Source organism: Limanda limanda, chromosome 13 (genome assembly GCF_963576545.1).
Source record: "Limanda limanda chromosome 13, fLimLim1.1, whole genome shotgun sequence".
Lineage (NCBI taxonomy): Eukaryota > Metazoa > Chordata > Actinopteri > Pleuronectiformes > Pleuronectidae > Limanda > Limanda limanda.
In genome coordinates, this window is record NC_083648.1 from 18,185,809 (window position 1) to 18,208,825 (window position 23,017).

Below are 23,017 nucleotides of genomic sequence, written 5' to 3' on the forward strand. Positions count from 1 at the left end.
CGAACATGTTTCAGGTCTCCATCTTCTCTTGTCATCAAACAGTGGCAGCTGCCTGTGAAGTGTTAACTCCCCCCCCGACATGTTGCTCTACAGACATCTGGTCTTTGCATGTTCATATGAAGTATTTCACCTATATACAAAACTCTCTGCATTTGGCACGGTTTTCTCGTATGAGTTTTGTGATTAAGTAGAAAGAGGATGCATTTAAATACAGTACGTTATCAGAGGAAGTTGAGCTTCAAGAAGTTGGTGCATATTCAACAGAACATTGTTTTAAATGTCCTAAGAATGAACTGTGTTTTACTTGCACGCATTATTATGGAATCTGAATATTGCTTTTATTTAAATACATTAAAATTTGCAATGTAACAAAACTATTGGCATATGAAATTCAAACACCATTTAAATGAACAAAACATGGCTCACTTCATTTTTCTGTGACTAGTGTCAATAACACTAGGGTTTTTTTTTTCTTTCGGTGCCACATCGGTTTTTTTTTACCCCCCCCCCCCCCCCCCCCATTTACACTGTTCACAGACTATCTTACAATAAGAGTGCTGAATAAAAATGAGGTAAGAAAGTGGTTTGAAGATTACAGCTCATGCAGAACATGCCGAACAGCAACAAAAAAAGATTCTGTGAAAGAGGAAGTAACAAAACGAAAAACAAAAATACATGTGTGCATTTAAAAATAATCCATTTACACAGCTTTGCATCTTTGGTTACAAAGTAGGATGAATGATTTCACAGCTTTTCCCCCCATGCCCCCCTCAGGAAAAACAATGGAGGAACAATGATGGGGGGTGTGGCAATACTAATTCACTTTTATATAAACTACAGACAATCGAATCTTCAAATGTTGTGTGTGCAGGCTCACGTTTAGATTTGCTGTCGACAGGAGTTATGATGCTTTATACTAAACAAATGTACCTTCTGGATCTGGACTGGAGCTCTGAACAGGCGATCGCAGCCCAAAATTCGGAGTTAGTGTTAAACATTTGTCAGAATTGGTTTTGGCAACACTCTTGCCCAATATAAAGCCTTGCCCCCTGGGACATGTGGCCAATCTGCTGAACACTGTAAAAGAAAAGAGGAACGAAGTCAAAGGGCTACTGGTTTTCGTGATAATTGTTCATGAATGAAAATAGCAGCCCCGTAATAAATAAAACACTTGACAGTAAGACTCTGAAGAGCGATGCCAGAGATGGACATGATGTGAAAGTAACGGCAGCGATGTGGCGCTCAAAAAAGAAAAACAGACTCTCTCTCCCACTTCTTACTTTACATGAAACAGCAAGGCTAAAAATAACTCTTTACCCACCCAATTGTCTTGTTTAAAAAAATAATCACTCTTTTTTTTTTTTTTTGACAATCACTCTCATTTGTTCCTTATGTGAGGTGTACTCCTCCCTTTCCAACACCCGCAGGCAGAGCAGACTTCAGGTCCAGTCGTAGGTCGTCTCCGAGGCCCGGTCCGATACATGACGTGGTCTGTATGAGCCCGGAACCAGCGGCCGACCCGACACGATGAAACCAGCCCAACCTTCCCCGGACACTCTGTCTCTACACACTCTCTCTACACACACTTCCTCTGTCCAAGTCTCTCCGTCTCGGTCTCTCTTGATGATTGCATTAACACTGGAAAGGCCCACAGTACAGATGCATACACATTCCAACACCAAATTCACACGTCCTTGCTAACTCACCCTCACGCACACACACATACACACAAGCACTGTACTTTGTGGTCAAGCTGGTGGCTAAGAAGAACAAAGTTTTTTTTCTTCTTTTTATTTTCACATACACTAACTGTAATAAGCTGTAGAGAAGATGCTCTTTTTGCGTCGCATGGGGCAGATGCACTTCAAGCAGAGGTGACATTGGGTTGCAGTTGTTGTTGTTGGCCTGGGTCGAGCTGGGGCTGAGTCTGGAGCTGCTGGGGTTTGGGTTGGTGCTGGAGCTGGGGCTGCGACTGTGGCGGAACTAGAGCTTGAAGCGGAGGCAGGGCCTGTTGCTGGTGGTGGCTGAGTCCTTGCTGGGGAGGCGTGGCACCCGAGCTGGCGGCCGGCTGGGTGGACAGCTGAGACAGCTGCTCGCTGTTGGCCACAGATTTCAACACGGCATTCTCCCGCTCCAGCATAGAGTTCCTCTCAAACAGCTCCTTGATCTGCTCCTTCAAGACCTCCACCTCTTCACGCACTGCATACATCAGATGGCTTTTCACCAGGTCCTGAAGAGAGACGGGAGCAAGGGCACGACATGACTCAGCGGCATGTAACCAGAAGACGACCAGTCACACGCAGGCTGATTTATCATGTTGCAACATGTTAAAGGGCGGTTCAAGGCTACAGCTGCTCGTGTGTTCACTGGGTTAATGTGTAGAGGTAAAAGATAAAAATGGCAGTTGAAGACCCTAAGGCTCTTAGAGCATGACGATAAGTTAAGGCAGACATGACAGCCATGTGCTTTTTATTCTACAAGCCCAGACTCACTTTAATGCAGCAGCATAATACAGAATATGTGTTAATAATCAGTTATGTTACTTTCCCCTCCATGTAACTGAATGTATACTTCAAACATTGTCAATTTAAAAGAAAGACAATTGTATTTAAAGAAATGTAAGATGAAGGGTGAATGGATTACTCACCATAGCCTGTTCTATTTTATTATCAATGGCAACGACATTGGTTCCAGAGGCACTGTGGGGGGGAAGAGAAGACAGGTATTAGAAAGCAGAATTAATAAGGTTGCTCGTCTTTCCCTGGACAGATAGTATAATCAGAGAACTCTAGAAATCATGAAAAAGAACAACGATCTACATGAGCCAAAGAGTAAATGAGAAATCAGAGCTCAGTGAATCAAACCACAGGAATCCAGGACCGATCGTTGGGTCCGAACATGAATATTATAACTCAGATGTAGGTCAGGTCACAGGAGGAGCAGGCCGGAGGCTGAGCTGCAGGAGACACACCAGGTTCCAGAAGGGGTGATACAGTGAGAGAGAGAGTTATCACTGGAGGTGTGGTGACAGAGAAATAAAGAGAGTCCACACACTGCTCTACTGTCTGCAGCCACCATGGCTTCTTCTCATGACTCAGCTTCTGACCATAACTCAGCTTCTTCCCTCTGACCCAATCACTAACTTTACCGATGCGTGCACGCGGAGCGCAGCAGCGGCCGCGCGCTTTACCTGCGGCGGGTGCGGTAGTAGGCGAGCAGCGGGGTCGCGCTCTCCGCCGGGGCCCCGGGGCAGCGCGCAGGCTTGAAGGAGAACGTGCACGGCATGGCGCGGCCCGGGGCTGTGGACACATCGGTGTCGGCGGAGAGAAAGGACCGGCGCGGCGCCGCGGAGACGATTTAACGGAGCGAAGGTGACCGCTTTTAGAAAAGTGAAACATGAACCCAGGGGCCGAGGGCGTGACGGGGGGCGGAGGGAGGGTCTGACATGATTCTTGGCCCCGCCCCCCTCCTGCTGACCGGTGACTCAAGCAACTGCACCCTACAGCTGCAGGGGGAGGCGGTATGGAAGCCCGGTGGGGCCAGTACAAGCATTTAACACAGTTCATGTATCCAGTCAGACATTAGCAAACAGATGGTTGCTCCACGGCAAATATACAATAATATTGTAATCAAATAAACAAAAAAAGTAATTTGTAGATATAACATGTTAAATTATTCTCAAATCTTTGATACGTCTGTCTCTTTAATGCTATTGCAAAGTGTGGGATAGTGATAAATTCTCAAATTATAAATCAGTCGGTCAATTTATTTTCTTAATTAATCCAATGGACCACCGCAATAACTGAATTACTCTGTAGAGGTGTAATCCAAGGTTTAACCACTAGGATTCATCCACTGGACACCTTGAACACCTAGACCATAATTTAATGGCATTTTATCTGAGCCACAGAACCTTATGGTGGTATAACATGAACACTCAAAGACTCTCCTCAGTCATTAGTATGGAAAACCATCCCCTTGTTGCACAGACCAATGCCACCATGTGGTAGGAAGGTGTATGTGGTGGAGAACAGGTTGACCAAGAAGCCCCTAGGACAAAATGTTCCGTTCCTCCACACCATCCAATTTGTGTGTGTGAGGCCAGCGGAAGCACTCAGTTGATTTACATCAGGCAGTACGGGGGGAAGGAATGTTCCTCATAGCTCCACTGCTAAGAAACCCTGTCACTCACATCCACATGACTTACTTACTCCGTCCGACATGACAGCGTCTAGCATGAGCTAAATTAGTTTCTGTGTCTCCCCCTCAGAGACCATATTCTATGAGCCCCACCACAAGTTGTTACATAACCAAATGGAAAGAAAAACAGCATCAACCTCAGCTTCACCCTAAATGTGTGTTTAATTCAGACAAGGCGTCACTTAAAGACCCTCCCATAGTCCTCCTCCCTATCAGGACGTTTCAACATGCCTGTGCCCAGAGGAATCTCTCAGTCTATAAAATGCAGACACTGAGTGGAGTCTATACGCTACACCCTTGTTGCTTCACCAGACAAAACATGCCTCTATCAACTAAATCTTTACATTGTGTGCAGTATTTCTTGCATGTACATGTATACATGTGGTACAGACCTGATGTTATCAGTCATGCAGTCATCAGTAATCACCTGCTTGAATCTGACCTTTTTATTTAGCTGTTAAATAGAGAGCAGATTTGTAATAACTTGAATCTGACATGTTCTCTAAAGATTCATATGCTCTCCACTTGATTTACATACGTAAAATCAATCACGACCAGTATACAAAGATGGACTACACATCTCCCCTTCCTCCCACTATCAAGAAATTAAGCCAAAATATCCTAGGTATGATCAATGCCATGTTGTGCATGTGGAGCCAGAGGTCTGGGCAGTAAAGGGGGATCGAACCCACCAATACATGCTCGACCAATCATGAGTCAGTCTCAGCGGTCCATCATGACGGTTTCCAAGGTTTTTATAAAATCAACTAACAAATTAAAACCACTTTTTGAAGAAGGCGGGCTTAAGACCTATACTGCAGCCAACCACCAGGTGGAGGTGGCTTCAGGAGATGGGAATATACAGTTTGTAAGTTGCTGAAAGATTTCAACAGTCCTAGTCATACTTGTTTAAGTTTAAGATTGTATTTAGGGCCCGAGCACCGGAACGGTGGGAGGCCCTATTGAAATTGAAAGGATTATTCTGAGCGTAGTGAAAGGGCTTTTTGAGAGCTTTCCCATGCTCAAAAACTTTCTAAAGTTTGCAGTAAATTAAAGAGTGGTGGAAATTGACGTATTCTGGAGTAATTTGAAATGGGCGTGGCAAAATAGCTCAACAGCGCCACCTACGGAAAGCCCCCTCAGTTAGCTTTAACCGTTCCTCACGAAAATAAAGAAAATTGTGTATCATGACGAGACGCACAAGAAAGCCTCTTGGAGCATTATGAAAAACGCAACAGGAAGTCCGCTATTTTGGATTTAGTGGCCATTTTTGCCATATTCCACATTTTTACTTTGATGTACTTGTCGTAGAGCTTTCATCGGATCAACTTAAAATTTAGACGAGTGTCATCACAACAAGATGGAGATCTAAAGTTATCAAAAGATCAACTTTTCACCAGAGCGTGTGGCCGTGGCCTGGCGTCAAAGTTTGATTAAACGCCATCAAAACACGGGCGTCTGTATCTCGGACATATTTGGTCCAATCGAGTCCAAACTAGACACATAAGACAAGAGTCGTGACCCAAAGACATAAACACAGAAATCGTGACTTAAAAGCACAGCGCCCCCTGGTGGCAGCAGGAAATGTCTTGTTTTTTGTACGTCTTACACTTGGAAGTATTTCTCCTCATCCACTTTGCGCAACCATGTCAAACTGTGGCGAATGGGTCTCAAGGGATTGATAATGAAGATATAAGATTACTGTGACTTTTCGTCAAACGCCATATTAATGGCGTGGCATCAAAGTTCATCAACTCGCCATGACACACGAAATTGCTATAACTTCCGTGTTCAAGGTTCAATCTCCCTCAAACTACATGTGTGTGTCAACAGCCCCCCCCTGAAAGCTGTCAGATGGGTTTAAGGAATGGGCGTGGCAAAATAACTGACTAGCGCCCCCTAAAGGGCAGCCCTGGCACTATGATTGGCCTACAGCTACGAAAATCGACGGGGACATGTGTCTTTTCATGACAAAGAAATAAGTCTCTTGGATAGATATGTTAGAGTAAACAGGAAGCCCGCCATTTTGGATTTGGTGGCCATTTTGGCCATATTCAGCATATTTACTTTGACATACTTGTCGTAGGGCTTTCATCAGATCAACTTAAAATTAAGATGAGTGTCTTCACAACAAGATGGAGATCTAAAGTTATTGGAATTTTAACATTTCGTCTTTCCCTGTGACCGTAGCCTGGCGTCAAAGTTTGATTACACGCCATCGAAACACGAGCTTCTGTATCTCAGGCATATTTGGTTCAATCAAGTCCAAACTAAGCATGTAAGACAAGAGTCGCGACCTGATGACATCTACAGAGACACCATGACTTAAAATCACAGCGCCACCTGCTGGCTACAGGAAGTGAAGCGTTTATCCTTGCCACAGTGCAAAAAAACCCATGCAACGCGGAGACGAGCGCTTGGTCATCGAACGCTGTCTTTTCCCCGACCGCGACAGACTTGAAACGCGCGTGTGCTCGGGCCCGTTAGTGCTACAACGTAGCCCTAGTTTAAAATTGAAACTTTAATTGAACTTTTCTTTAAAGACGAAACCAGGAATTCACTAAACAAATTTATTATCAGAGCAGTTGCGGACTATTTGCAGTTCTATTGTCGTCTAAGCTTTAATACAATGCTGTGTTGAAGCCAATAGTCCTAATGACCAGGACAAATCACTGAATTCCTTTAATGCCGTGAAGCATTTTCTCTGGAGCTTTTCCTCCAGCTGGTTTCAGTGGAGGCAACAGTGAGGTGGGATGAACAACAAGTGAATAACAGTAGAGGAAAACTCAAGAGCCCCCGAGTGTACCGTCAGCGTCAGGACATGTGACAGGCCAGAGATAGATTTGTAACTATGGAGACAGGAAAACATCAATAACACAATAATGCTTCTCTGAGAGTGTGCAAGGCAGATTTCCACGAAGCCCAGAGCTGGGTGATAAACTGTAGTTCTGCATCCTGAAGTCAAAGTGGGTAAAGATGACTTTGTTAAGTCATGAAGTTTTCAGGCAGCTTCTCTTTACTTCAGCTGTAAATGCACTAGTTACCCTGAAACAAGCAGGAACAACAATTAAGGCAAAGCCATATTAGGACACCATCTGGTATTCCAAGTACAACTTCCAGTAACAACTGGCACTGGGGGAAGATTTTGGAAGCCGCAGCATGAGTGAGTAGTGTTTTGGAGCTCAATAGTGAGTGTGCCTGGCTCCCGGTGCACATGAACTTGTTTAAGCCTCTGGATCTCAAGTCCAAGTCAAGAAGCTGTTATGTAGAGTAGCGTCGGACTACAAAACAAAAGCCGTTGAACGTGTGGTGAAGCGGCCTCCTCCGTTTCTCCAGCGTTAGAAAACAAACACTATAGATCTGGTGATGCGAGTTAGGTCAGGACCTGCAAGCCTCAGGGCTGGGCTGAGATAAAAAAGAATGCTAATGAGGGTTTGAACTTACTCTTACACTGATTATGCAACCAACGCCTATGTAAACTTCACCTTCAGTTAACTGAACTGACGTCTATAGGCTCCGGGTAGAGTTTGGCTCTTTCCCCATACAGTGCTGGAGCTGTAAAGTAGGAATGTCTATAAAAAGTCCATTTGAGGCAGAAAGGTTTGTGGGCAACGGTGACTAACTCAGCTGAATTGTTGTCATTCCTTGACTCTGGAAGAGCTGCTGGCATATTCAAGAGTAGCAGGTTTCCTAAAGCTACACGGGAAGAACAACGCTAAGACTGTTTAAGTCAACCTGGCTGAGACATGTTGAAACAAGTTCAGGGATTACCAGGGAAAGTCTGATCAATTGCCCAAGGACAGCAGGTGCACAAGTCAGTCGAACCATGGCACCTGCAATGCAACGCTTGTCATTGTAAAGCATTAACTCTGCTCTTTATCAATCTGGATCTTGTTTTCTATCTGGGCATGTAGCTGTTTACAGAAAAAACTATTTTTCACACTAAAATGAGCATATGTACTTCCATTTAATCCAACACCTCCCACTGTCAATGTCACGTTACACAGCTTTGCATGCAGGAAGTTAACCAGCAGAGACTAAACATAGGAAGTGATATAATTACAGGCGAGCGTGCATGAAAAATCTGAATTGCACGACATTGGTCGATTATAAGGAAGCAGTATATGTGATCAATTAACACAGTCTAATCAAATTTATTTGCATCTGCACAAACAAAACTTAAGGAGAGCAAACAGAGAAGTAATTACTGAGTGTGGTCCTAACAAAATGTTTTTTTTTAATGATTTCTGTCGTTGGTCCACATACATTGATAGTCTGTGAGAATCTGATTTGTTTCATGTAATCTACATTAAAAGTTAGTAGTTCTAAAGATCTCAACATTGGTGTCAATTTGCAGTTTTGTTTTGGTAGCCTTTTGCCGTCAATTTTTGATATCCACTTGTTTGCTTTATTGCCAAACCTTTAATGATAAGATTGACTCTGCTCAAGTATGTACGCTAAATATGAAGCTATTGCAGCAGTGGGCTAACTTTGCTTAGCATAAGACTGGAAATAAGTAGAAACAGCTAGCCTGGCTCTGTCTAAAGCTGAAAAAACACACATACCAGCATCTCTAAAGTGCACAAATGATCATCCTAAATCATGTTTGTTAGTCTGTATAAAAACAGAAGTGGAAAAACTACTCCATGTTATTGATTATGTACTGGACTGTTTCTGGCTGGTTGCAGTCTCCGCTGGTTACACATAAAAAATGTCAACATGAAAATCCAACACCAATATGGTTTTGGTTATAGTACTGTTAACCTTCAATGCTTGGATCCCTGAATATTAGAAAAACATGTACATTTTGAAAATAACATACTAGAAAAGGTCCTATGCAAGGCACATGTGCCAAGTGACCCACAAGGATTCTGAGCGGGGGGCTTTTATTTTGACAATCTTGCACGGTTCCACTTTTGGAGCCGTTTAGTGAGGCTGAAAAATCATATGATGATATACTTAGTGTAGAGTTAAATACTTTATAGGGAGATTTAACAAATATTTGCTGTCGACAGACAGATTTCTGCATATACATACTTTACTGTTAATATAATTTTCTAAACATTGCGGGAGAGGTTTTATTACATAGCCGACCCTTGCGGAGATCTTTCATTAAAAAAGTAAGTTCATGTATGACTTTTTAAAAGCTATGAAGAAAAGGACCTGTAAAAAAGTCATAGTGGATTTCTACTTTTGCCCAAATATCACTCAGATCTTAATCTGGTTGGTTCAAACATGATCCTAAATTAAGCTGAATAAAACAGACTTAGGGTCAACTCCTGAGGCCATTATCAATATCTGCCAAACAGTCTTCAACAAAGCACTGGTTATCTCTGCTTCCATGGAAACAAAAGCAGCCCTTGGCATAACAGTGAATCCACAACAGCAATACACAAAACAAAGAAAAGAAGTGAAGCATGTGGCTCATATCAGCCCTGCTGGTGCCAGTTCACTAGTATGATGCCTCCTGAGAGTGGAACTGGAACTAGCCAAACATTGAGAGTGAATTAAAGTCAATCAGATATTGTGTCTGGAGGCACTTGCCAGTGTAGCTCATGACATCACAACATTGATTTACCTGTATGCAGCTTGGGCAGCAAATGGACAAATAATTGTGTGTTTTATGTGTCTGTGCGTGTATTTCTCGGTGACTGGTGATGGTGTGTAAGCTGTTAATTTCTCAAAAATCTGTTTCATTTCCTGTCACTTGGATATGGTTTCTTGTGCTTCCCTTTTCATTTTTGTAAAAGGCACTATGAATACGCTCAGGCTCATTATACAGCGACAGGGTGAGAGTTTTTACATGTTGGTGTCTGTGTGAGTCCACGTACTACAGGGTCTTCTATCCATGTAATAATCCAACATAACTTAGAAATGTAACTGAATAAAAACTGGTGCTCAAGATTTAAATAATGAACAACTACTTTTTACTTAATGAATTAACAGGGACTAACATCTCCACAAGGGCTTAAACAAACATTAACATTCATATGACCAGACATTGTGTGTCTTGTTTGCTTTATTACATAACTTCAAGTGAGAATTCAAGCGAATTATAAACCACAAGAGCCTGTTTAAAACTAGTCCCTAAACTACTTCCTACTTCAACTGTCATCATGTTATTTGAATTTTTGTTTTAAGCTTTTCTTTACAAAGACCAATTAGAATATGCATACTGTGAGAATTCTGTTTGCGATTCCAAATACAGGTATGGTAAATTAGATAATTGGGTTGAGAGCTGAAACGTTTAGTCAATGAGTGGATTAGTTGATCAATAGTGGCTGGTTGCACCAACTGGTCTAATGCCTGGTCTCAAGCTAAGTCTGTAGTAACTTGGCGTTATAAGTCCAACCTCATAGTTACGCCAGTTGCAGCTTCTTCTTCTCAACAAGACCAGTCGTCCATTTCAGGGCAAGTCCATAGCAGGCGTTAAGAAAAATGTAAAGCCCTTTTTAAAGTAACAAGTTTAGACCTCAAATTTATCCTCAGACAGTTTCTTTATTAATGAAAAACTCCACCCACTCTCCAGTTCTGTTTGCATCCTGTTTTCTAAGTTGTTTTCGTAAGTTAGGATTTGACTGGTGCTCATTTAATTACTTCATCTACCTCTCCACCAGTAAACCAACTCCTCACATTCTCATAGGAGTATTGGATGGAATCACATTAGTTTCCATTTCTTTCGTAGATTTTCATGATAGTCAATTACAAACGTCAATTCCGATATATTATTAGCTAACAAATGGTTAATATGACTCAACATATCTTAGGTCAGTTTCAATGTCACTGTAAACAGAATTTATTTTGGTGTTGGACTGTTGGTCCAACAACAGGAGTAATTTAAAAACCTCCCTTTGAAAAACTTTTATCAGCAGTTTCTTTTGAAATTTGGGACATTTTTTGACCAAACGCTCTCTTGATCCCTCACGAGGAACGATAAGACGTTGTTGTGGAAAAGGGATTTCTGGGCGACCTTGCATAGCTTGCTGCAAGATAACCGTTAGCTGCGCCCGTTATTGGATTAGACCTGTTTACAATCTGTTTAACTTTCTCCATTTGATTGTTTGTCTCTGCAGCCCGAGATCTCAGCAATTACACTGGTGCATAAGACGTTAGAGATGTGTCCAAACAAATGGAAATGACACCAAGGCTGTAAACAAACCTGGATTCTGAAGCGACGCAGGCAAAATTATAACGTTACAAAAGGAGGCAGTCGAAAAAAACCTGACAGAGATTGAGAGAAAACAGGAGAGAGAGAGAGAGAGCGACAGAGATATGGCTGAGAAGACGATTGGCCAATCCTGTGCTTGCTGCCAGGCTTTGTTTCCATTCTCAATCCATGCACGTGTAAGAGCAAGGCTCACTGCTACTAAACACAGCACACGTTATTACACTCTTGCAGGCCTGTCCAGTCCATTCCAGTATAGTACGGTACCTATCACTGTGAGCCTTTGAGTCTCTTAATCTGCTGCCAGACTGGAAGGCCTGGTAGAAAGCCTTGGAGGGGTTCCTGTGTCAGATTCAGGGAAAGGGAGAGACGACAGAGATAGGGCAGAATTGAAACAGCAAAAGAAAAACTGAAGTTATGATTCCTAGAAAGGTTTCCTTACGTAACTTCATTCCACCGCACAAAACATGTGGGCTTGAACTGGCTGGAGAAAAAGCTCTTAGGTTTCACTGCAACATATAGGACATTCAATCAGCGAAGCAAAGGGGGAGTCTTGACCTAAACGCAGGAATGTGTGTTCAAACGGTGGGGACAGCTTCATAAAGTTGAAAGTCCTCCCTAAGGCCAATCACCGAAAGTCTGGTGGCACTTACCCATGTTTAAGTTGTTTTCAAAATACAAGCTGAAAAAAAGAGGGAAACTGCTTACAGTTACTTTTTTTAATACCCTCGCGTCAAGAAATGCATTAGGATCTATACTGCAATCCATAAGCTACAAGTATATGATGTTCCATGCAAAAAGAGGTATGTTGGGAAGGGGAGAGGAAACTCCAGTCTGACCCTCACTTTATCTACACCCAGCTTGTGCCTTTCAAAACGTAGTGCTTTTCTTCGGGATTATACAAACAAATATAAACGCACACTGACATGACCATATGCACACAGAGGAGTGAGCCAACACAAAGCTCTTACACACACACACAGAGTGAGAGAGAGCAAGAGAGCACAGGGGAATTGGGAATTTGATTTACAGCATGTGTGTGCACATTATAGCAGCCCAGGCTCTTTTCCTAGAAATCTGTGGCACAAACTCCCTTTGTCACATTACCTCATGACTAAACACTCTCACATCCTCCTCCCATGCCTCCTGCTTAATTTTACTTTGCGGCCAATGGTGCAAGAAAAACCTCTGCACATGTGTGCGAGCGCACACCTCCACAGAAAAGCCTCTGTTTTTGGCCACGGCCTTTACTCTGTGCCAGCGAGTGAGCAACGGGCTGAAATCATCGAGGTCAGATGACTTGGAGTCCAGCAGCCTCTTCATGAAAGAGGTAAGAACTGGAGGAGTCATCATTCCCTGTTTTCAAGTAGCAAACACTCAGCTCTCAATGGCGCTCTTTGTAACTCTAAAATGAAACATGTCAATATCCATCTATGAAAGCACCTCTTTGTAAACCAACTAGTCAGTGCGTTCGGCAGTCGAGCCGTTTCCCCCCATAAACCCCAGAGTATGGAGTGTGAGGCGGACAGAAAGAGGGAACACATAACAGAAGAAAAAGTCCCTTTTCTTTTTCTGAACCACTCTCTCAGAGCACATAAGCTAACCTGACACAAACTCCATAGCTGGCTGCACATGCCCAGGCTTTGCCCGACAGTACCCTGAAGCAAAAATTATAACCTGACAGCAGACAAAAATAACCTTTTGGTAAATTCTTGCTGGTTGCTATCACACATCTCGCCGCAGCATGACACATGGCTTTTCCTTCAGTGTGCCTGTGCTACAAACCAGCTGCTGTGTCAAAAGTTCAGGTTCACGGTTATTTCCTTCTGATAACCACACAAACTCATTTGAGCACATGAAAACCCACACGAGCCTTAATTGATAAGCGGGGGGGAGGGTTGGAGGAAAGCAGTAGAAATGAAGAGGAGAGAGGTAAATACACAGAAAACATGTGGTGTCAAAATAGATTTGTACTTTTGCATTATGTTGTTGTGGTGACCTCAAGCATGTGCTACACTTGAGGCGATGGAGATACCATAAAACAACAAGTATTCAGTCCAAACCCTCTCATTCTGCTGTGCTGGGGCAAATGGGCTGAGGGATGATTAAAGCCCCTTTTCCACTGGTGCAATGGGAAAGGATACAATCGGCTTTTACTACCATGTCAAATGACTTTGCAGACACAGGTTTTAAAATCGGCTCTGGCTCTGATCGGCAGCGATGCAAACTAGACACCCAGGGGAAAACGGTAATTTGGCAAGGCAGCGCCTTTGTGACATCGAACATGACGCACTGGGGAACCGAACAGAAAGGTGAATTCCTCTTCTGGCTATGGAAAGGAAGTCAATCGTGTTTTTAGCAGGTCTAGTCGCATTCATGAAACGTGCATTTACCTAATTATGGAGTAAAGCAGTATAACTGGATACTGTAGACACCAACAAGGGAGAGGTTATTAAACAAAAATGATCTCAAGAAATATGTTTTAGTCCTGTGTAAGAATAATCTCAGTCCACAGTAAAACATCCATATATCACATGACCCTTCACATTCACTGGTCATGCCATGCTGTTGTAAACTGGAAGCCACTTGTTTATCTGCTGTAGGCTGCATAGTTGTAGAAAAAACTACAAATAAGAAAAAGCAATGGTGAAGAGAAAGAACAAGGAGCTTTTACTGAAAGTTAGGGGTCACAACACTTTGCTCCTGCCCTAGTAGTCAAGTCACAACAAATAAGAACCAACCAAGGAGGAAAAGTTGGTGATTGTTTATAAAAAGTCTCAGTTCCTGTACTTCTAGACTGAAACGCTGACCCCGACTTTTCAAAAATAAAAATGGTACCAGTAGCATTTCCAAAAGTCTCTGTTCAAGGTGCTGTAGAACTCTTAAGTAGTGTGAATGCCAGGCTTAAATATAATTACAATAATCAATTTAAAAACAAAAACCTATGAAACAGTTATGACGTAGCCTAAACGCTCACGGTTGCTGCTTTCGAGGCTTCAGGTTCTCAGCACCATCAATCCATCTGTCACAGCGCAGAAGTAGGTCAAAAATATTTAGATTCCAGCTGCCCTTTGGGAGTTTCCTTCAGCGGGTTATGGGTTGCAGGCTGGGGAGATGGAGTACAGGGAGCACTCAGAGACACTGCTTGAATACTGTATGGCCACTGGGGGAGAGATTAGCACATGATGAGTGCCAGGGACATAAAGATCTTTACCGCTATGACGACCGAAGGAATCTTGTTCAACTTCTGGATCGTGGCCCATTGTTCTCCATAGAGTCCATACTTTCTAGGTATTTGAGGGGGGCTTCCAAGAAGTATCTTGGAAGCCCCCCAAGAAGTTTCAGGGTTTAAACTAGCTGACAAAAGTGTTGCGTAAAAAATACTTTAAGGCTACAAGCGAGCATTAAAATACAAACCCTGAGAAGACCAGAAACTACTTTCAACAAACAATATACAGCGAACGTCCCAGAACCAAAAACTGGAGAGCTACGGTGAGAAACTGAGTGAGCAAGATAGAAAGTGAGAGAAACTACAGTGAGCCTTTCACTTTATTTACAAATTCTCACTGTGTATAAAACAAGTTTTGTAAAAGCTTGTTGTTGTTTCAGAGCGAGTGTCAGTTGGATCTGAGAACTACACATCTGGAATTGAAAAAACACAATCTGGGGGAGAAAGAAGTGATCTTAGCAGACCTCTGTAGTCTGGTCCCTCCTCATCTCAGCTGCGCTAGCCGCTATAAGCATAGCACACTTTAAAATTGAAACACACTGCTGAACATAGCGTTGCATTATGGGTACTGTAGGTGCCAGGTTTTAGAGGAGGAAGAATGTGTGGAATGAAAGAGATTATATCTTGTACTGCTGCATCAATGCGGTTTCCTTTTTTTGGTTTACTGTCCATTGTGAGTCTGACAGTGTTAAAGGAGTACAATCGCATATTAGTGGAGTAGTATAAGCACAAGCATGAGACAAACATCTTGTTTTCTGCTTTTTTCAAAGCCCCTTTCCTGCTCTGGATTCCTCCTTCTCAAAACAAATATTGTGATTGTATTACAGCTGCAAGTTATCCGCAAAACAATGACTTTAATCCTTCTTGTGGCTCATCACAAGAACAAATTGCTTTTAAATCTGTTATTAATATTTGTCTGATTTGCCTAATCTTTGCACTATTTGACAAAAAGTGCCAATGTGTCTTGTGCGGCTTTGGTGTTAGGCCATACTTATCTCCATACACACCAAATAAACTACATTTATAGGTAAATCAATATATTACACATTTCTGCATTAATTTCACATTAATTCTGGGTTATTTTTCAAACAACAGGTAAGTAGTTGAAAGAACATAATTGAAGAAATATATTTATGCTTAAATAACCTATGTGTAAGAATATGTTTCAGATTTTTAAGAATAGTAAATAAGTGAGAAACAAAAAATGAATTTATAGAAAGTTAATCATAAGTTATTATATTAACAATAAGTGGTTTCTCCCCAGCCAGTGAAAAGCCAAGACAGTAGAAATATGGTGTTGTTAGTAATCCTTCACGTCACATAAGTGTCACTTTCCAAAAATCCTGATAACAAGGACATTCTCAGTTAGCTTATCTACAGTACAGCACATCCCCAGTTAAACAGGCCATTAACGTCTTGGAGTTGATGTTCTTCTGAGAACAATGGAGGGCCTCCACAGGTGATGACTGAAGCAAATCCTACAGACACAGGCTTGAAAAACATTTTTAAAAACTTTCTCTTTAAAATAGTTTCAGGGCTAAGTGAATGCTGGGTTCACAGATGATGAAAAAGTGGACAAAGACACACAAACCATACACAGTGAGCAGGTACAGAGTTCAGGAAAGAGCAGAAGATGACTAATTATACTACTGCTATATTCAGTGCTTGTGCACAGATCCTCAATTTGGTGCAGTGAGGTATTACGGCATTAATGGTGGAAGGCCAGGTTTAGAACTGTGATTGAGATAGGTGTTCACTTCTACCCCTGTGAGGCACTCTGGATGAAGTGTGCCCACAAAAAGTCATATGATATGACCAGAAAGCCTCATTGCGGAAGCGTGGAGTGAGCTAAGGAATATTAAATGAATAGAAGGTGGCAGTGTGAGGGGCGGACTGAAAACAGGATGTAGAAGTACGCCAGAGGTCGCGGAGGGGAGGGGAAAGACCCTGTGGTATATGTTGTCTCTGTGTCACACTCTCTCTTCCCCTCACCTACACCCACACAACTCCGCCATGACTAGAAACGACTAAACTGGCAAGTTTGTCCAAAACTGTTGCACGGCCACGCAGCTTTCCTCAGAGAGAGCCCCACAACCCACTCAGCCGCAGCATGGATAGTTTTGCAAGAGCACAAGCGGAGTCAACCCATCCCCTTTTAACGACACACCCCCTCATCCACCCACACAGAGACAGTCCCTCAATTCACAGTGGCACTAACTGCTCAACCCCCCCTGCCCCTTTCAGCCTGAGGAGTACAATTTTACATAAGCTCCCGATATGCAGGGCCAATAAACCATTCTACCCCGGCATGACTACAATTATACACAGACCACAGATGCATTACATTCATGCAAATTATCCGGCAAAAATCGGAGCAACACCGACATTATGACAACCCAACGATGTTGTTTTATGCCCTGAGTTGTTGAAGCAATCTAGGAAACATTAAGCTGAGCAGATGATATTCAAAGTATGAGAACATCAAATTCAGTCTCGAGTGTATATCTGTTTTGAGTGGAGGATCAAAGGGACGAACATTGGCTCCTACAAATGGCCCAGAGTTAGTTCCAGGTCGTGGAACTTATTTGAAGTCCTCACCCTGTTAAATCACGAGCGGCTGCATGCGTGTACATACACAGATGATATATTGTAGCTGCTGAAGTCGTCCATTTGAGGATAAAATGTGAGTGTTTTTGTTGTGTGCCGTGTGTGTGGTGGGTGGGGGGCTGGGGAGACAAAATAAACAGTGGTGAGGAAATGTGGAAATTAAGCAAGAGACAAAAGAAAAAAAAGCTGGGAGGGAGGAAGGGTTGTATGGAGCATAGCTCACATGCCTGCAAGTCACTCTGCAGCTTCCTCCACCTCCAGTGCACGTACCACAGTTGCTGCTGCAAAGAAATGTCATTCAGCACCTTAGCTGTACGTGAACAACTGCCCTGCCTTGTCTGTCAGTCAGTCTGTGGGGTGGTGGTAGGTACAAAGCACTGGTGCTGCACCAGTGGTAAGAAAATGAAAACACCATCAAACAACAGCTAATGCCAGCTCGGGCGGTGAGTGAAGAACAGAGGGAGTGGGTGTTCCTCCTATACATCCAAAGGGGCCTACACAGGATATACAGTAAGCGTGCATTGCAAAAGAAAAAAGGCCACAATGTGACAAGAACAGTTTGCCGACACACCCCACTGTCAGGTCGCTTATCGGCACATTGTGGGCACAGTGGAAAGACTACTGCTCAATGTCTGATAGTGCTCGGCTGTCGTGAGAGACCCCCGCTCTTATCAGCCCGGGAGCTGGGTCTTCTCACAAGCAACACGTGGGTACTGTACAGCCTGAAGTCAGGAGCACTGTCACAAACATAAATACTGTTCTAAATGACACAAGTTGCTTGAATGAAATGTATTTGTCTTTACAAAGGAACACACCAAAACGAGTATTTTTGGTGTGTTCATTTTGCACCAAGAAAAAACGGAACTTTTAGGGAATAAAGTGAATTTCACATTGATTGAGGTGTTGTATAAATCAAAAGATATCATGTGCGGTAAATACTGAAAGTGTACGCTAACAGAACTTAAACTCTTGTCTCTAAGTGGTCTAAAGTGTCCAGTTGCCTCTGACACATGGATTTTACACACCGAGCACAAACAGGAAGCTTCCCGGATGTGCTCATAACAAACTGAAACATATCTAATTCATGTCTATTATCCAACCACATGTGTAGTAAAGCCGAGCCAGTGTTCTGCAGTCAGAAGACTGTTAATGGAAACCACAGAGATTTCAGGCACTGCGTCATTTCCGCTCGCGAGTGGCCTCCACTGCAAGTGAGACAAAGAGCTGAAACTCAGGAATTGAGAGAAGATTAGATTGGAAAGGAAGCAAATGTCATATCCCCTAATTGACAGCAACACAGTGATAACATGTCTTATTATCTATATGTACTAGAGTGCAGGTCTCTTTGGATTGATTTACTGTAATTATATAACAAGAAACAAGGACTGCATCAGTTTACATCCTCTTGTCAGACCCCTGTCTCTCTCTGCTCCGAATGCAGTCTGAGAGAGCGATTCCTGGGCGAACGAACAAACAAAGCGCGACAAAGGGGGGGATCAAAGATCAAAATACTTATAAAAATAAAGATTCTGTTTTGTGTTGTTTCCTCTCCCTCCACTTAACCAGAGGCTTTTCCAGTCGACTGCCGTAAATCGTTGTTCTGACCTCGTGAGTAATCCGTCCCTACCACAGACATTGTTAGTAGAGAATAGTTTATATAAAAATAACTATCTCTTCCTGCTCGTCTCATTTGCTGTTTAAATAAGACCATTTCATAACCAATTAAAAACTCCTTGTAGGTGCTTTAATTCCTACCCGTATACCATGTCTGATGTGGATTACAGTCAGCAGGTTTTCCTTAATCTGAGATACTCTTTAAAGACTTTCCTCAGGGCCACCTGATGTGGCAACAAGTGGAAACCATGATATCATACAAGTGGCAACACAAACCCAAGCGCTCTCCTGTGTTTGTATTACAACATCTTTTCCACAGCAGGAGCTCATTTATTAGAAGGTCAGGCATGCAACACGTCCGCAGAGTGGCCAGGAGAAGCCCGAGAATAAAATGGAAAGCTGAGTGAGCTCTACACACACTGAACAACCAGCGACGCATGGTTGATGTGTGCAGCCAAGGCCGTCCCATCCGACACTGTCCTGGAGGGGACGGATAAGTGGGAGGACAACAGCGCTGGAGACCTAAGACCTGCAACAAAATGCTATAACACACACTAGGGGTGGGAATTGGAAAAAAAATTGACGATTCAATAGTATTGCGATATTTGGGCCACGATTCAATAGTATTGCGATTGTGTGATATATTGCGATACTGCAAATATTGCGATTCGATTCTGCGATTTATTGTGAATCATGTCCCCAATATTATTCAAAGGCATTACAAAAAATGAGGAAAATAAGACTGCTCAACTCACTTCAAATGTCACATTTAATTCTGTAAACAACATTGTCTTCTACACATTAACTGAAGTGCAAAAACTAAGAAAGGGAAGTGCAAAAACTTTGTCGTTGAACATTCAGGACACAGGACCTTTGTTATTATTTTCTGAATAGGAGACCTCTCACATGAACACTGAGCTCAATCATATAAATAAGAGTAACCTAGAGCTTCAATCAAATTGAGACCTGCAAGCTCATGACCCAAAATGTTAAATTCATTTGGGAATATTGGCATTTTTGTTCAGAAAAAGGAGTTGGTCAACATGCTCAGATGTTAAAGTGCTCCTCTGGGCCGTTACTATATCTCCTGCAGTAGAGAACATCCTTTCCGCATACACACTCGGTATCTTTTAAACTCTGAAACTATCCTCGTCATGCTTTGCAAGCCAGGGACTGTTACATATATAATTTTAAATATTGCAATACTTTGTGCTACAGTATCGATATAATCCCGGGCGCAAAATATCGCGATACTGAACAGAATCGTTTTTTTCCCCCACCACTAACACACACACAACACAAACACACATCCTCACACAAAGGGAATGAAGGTATGACATAGGTCATGTGTGTGTTTAACAAGCTGCTGCATGCACTGAGGAAGCCACAGGTGTTTTCCTCCACTGTGCAGCCCTCCACTTACTCCTTTAGTGCCTAATGAGAGACTATACATTTTTTTCATTTCCTTCTTTTGTGTTACTTTTCTCTTCCCTCTACTCACACGCTTCCCCCATCACTTCCTTTAGGGCCCATCTGACAAGCTGAATGACAAACACTACGTAAGCCATTGCCTTCACTATGGGTTTCTACGTTCTCGGGATCAAAGCAAACAGACAAATCATGTCAGCTGTCAGAACCCTCTGTTCCCTGACACTGCCTGTATGCCATTGATCACGTTGTGTGAGTTATTGATGACACATCTGATGATGATACTGAACCCAGATGAGAATTTTCGAACTGTAAACAATCAGATCTGGAAAATGGTTACCTGTCCTCCTCCCCGTCGACAGGTATGTGGATTCCAAACAGGCTGTTGACAGCTGGAGTGGTGAGCTGGAGGCCCTCAGGCATGAAGGGCTTCACCGGTTCTTTCCCGGAGACCACGGGAGACTGTGCGTTGACGAGACCACCGCCCCCCTCCACCTGTCCAAATCCAGGTGCTGGGAGACCCTGCGCCCCCAGCACCAGGGAAGTCATATTGTGGGGTATCTGACCCAGAGGCAAACTGGAAGCTGTCACATTTGGCATGGCTGCACTGGAGGCACTGGGCACAGCGGTGGGCGCAGTGGGGGGCACACTGGAGCCCACTGCCATGACAGGCACGTTTTGTACACTGGAGGATGCAGGGTGGAGGCCGTGGGGCTGAGGCTGTCCAGCGGGGGCGTACGGACTCACGGTCTGCTGCTGGAGAATGGATCCACCAACCAGCATGGAGCCAGCGACACCTCCCATTCCAACATTCTGCTGCTGCAGGTGTCCCGGAGCTGGTTGTCCAGTGGTCAGGGATCCCCCTCCTGCTCCGACAAGATCTCCCACCTGACTTGGGACAGACGCTCCTCCAGAGGTTGGAGGAATGACCGAAGCAGGCCCTTGGCTCCCAGGCTGCAATCCGGACACCGGGAGGGCCTGGCTGGTGGAAAGCCCGGGCTGCATGGAAGCAGCGTGCTGCTGCTGATAGTACTCCGTCTGGTTCTGATACAGTCCAGATGGCTGGCCGGTCAAGAGGTGGCCAATGGGAAGCTGGTGCTGCGGAGGAGAGTAAGTGCTGGGCTGGGCTATGGGAGGCATGATGGAGGTCTTCTGGAGGATGACACCAGATAGAGGCAGGCCATTTAGTCCGACTGGCAGCACACTCTGTGGGGCAGAGGGTTGGAGACCTCCCACTGGTTGCTGACCCGGAGCAGCAGTAGGCTGTTGTCTGAAGTTCTGATGGTGGATTTGCTGCTGCTGCTGCTGCTGCGGTAGTGTCTCCGCTGAATGCATGCGGGATGATGGGAGAGAAGCATCAGCCACGGAGCCCAAGCCCTGACCTGAGGACGCCACGGAGCCCCCGGTGAGGCTGAGCCCACTGTCCCTGTCTGCAGCAGGGTCCAGTGTGGCACTGGCATGCCTGATGCTGTCTACAGTCCTTCCGACTCCAGAGCTCTCAGAGTCCTTCTCATAAAACTCCGTGCACGTCCAGCGGCCTCTCCGGAAGGGCTCTCCAGTACCGTGGTCGAGCTTGATGACCCTGAAGCGTGACGTGCAGCTCACCGTGGAGGTGGCCGGAGGAGGAGGAGCAGCTGAAGTGGTCACCGCAGCAGGGTGGGATGGGTTGGCTGGCACGCTGGGTGCCGGAGCAGGCTGGTGATGCCCTGCTCCCGGCTGAGGGATGCTGGGTGAACCAGTGGGTTGCTGGCCACCTTGAGCTGAGCCCGGCACTTTTCGGAACTCCCCCGCGGAAGTGCCTGACAGCGCAGACAGGTGACCGGCTTGAGGTATGTGAGCTGGGGCCACGGCGCCGATCGCCTCCGGCTCTCCGGCGTTGTTCAGCGCTTCCTCGGACGAGCTCCTGTCACACGCAGGCTCGTACTCGGCCCGGGACACGTCGTAAATCTCCGACGAGCCGTCCTCGGTCCGGGACTCGTCCGGGTCGTCCAGACTCTCCGTGTCGTCCGCGGCACCGATCCCCGCCACCTGGGCCTGAGTCACACTTGTGATCTGGAAGCAGCTCTTCTTCTTGGCCGGCATTTTCGACATGTTGAGAGCCGGATTCCGAGTCTCTCCCCCCACCGGTATGTCTATGTTTATCCTCCGCGGGAAAAGGGGACGAGCTGGTTGCAGCCGCAGCAGCTTAGATCATGTTAGAGAGCACACTTTCATCTGTTTCACTCAACTGTAATCGAGATGAATCTGCGCCATCCCTCTTCCTCTCTGGGTCTCCCGTTTCGTTTCATGAGCTCGTAGCGCAGCGCCGTACTCCCGTGTCTTCTTGTCCGGGCGGATGCGAGTTCAGACGCCGCTACCAGCCGCCCGAGCCAGCGCCGGTAAGGGGGTCGAGCCCGGGGGGTTCCGGTGGGTCCGGGCCGGCCTGCTCACACCCCGGCTGTGCAGTTGTCAGGCGGCCGCTGTCCCACGGTGTGTCGCCCAGCTGCAGGAGCTAGCCGAGGCTGAGGAGGGCCCGCAGCCCTCCACTCACACAGCTAGCTAGCAAGTCGAGCCTACTGGCGGCTGCACACTCCCCCTACGTCGGAACAAGTATGCGAGACATCTTCCAGAAAGCAGTCCGTCGTGCCCGCACACTTCCCCGGCCGGAAGTCCTCCCGTTTCGGCTCCGCGGTGAAGCTGAGTGCGGTCGAAGGAAGGAAAGTGAGTTAAACCCTCACGCTTGGAGAAGAACGAGGATCTAAACAGCGCCCACAGTCACCTCCCTCCCGCAGTCA

At 44.8% G+C, this 23,017-nt stretch overlaps 1 protein-coding gene across 1 annotated transcript; it reads right to left on the reverse strand.

The window, feature by feature from the left end:
• Nucleotides 1–515: 515 nt before the first annotated feature.
• LOC133018096 (TSC22 domain family protein 2-like) lies at nt 516–23,017 on the reverse strand. Its single transcript, XM_061084399.1, has 3 exons — nt 20,584–23,017; nt 2,648–2,699; nt 516–2,230 (listed from the first exon to the last, which is right to left on the reverse strand). Exons 1-3 carry the CDS (start codon nt 22,332–22,334, stop codon nt 1,865–1,867), a joined length of 2,169 nt encoding a protein of 722 aa, XP_060940382.1. The 5' UTR covers nt 22,335–23,017; the 3' UTR covers nt 516–1,864.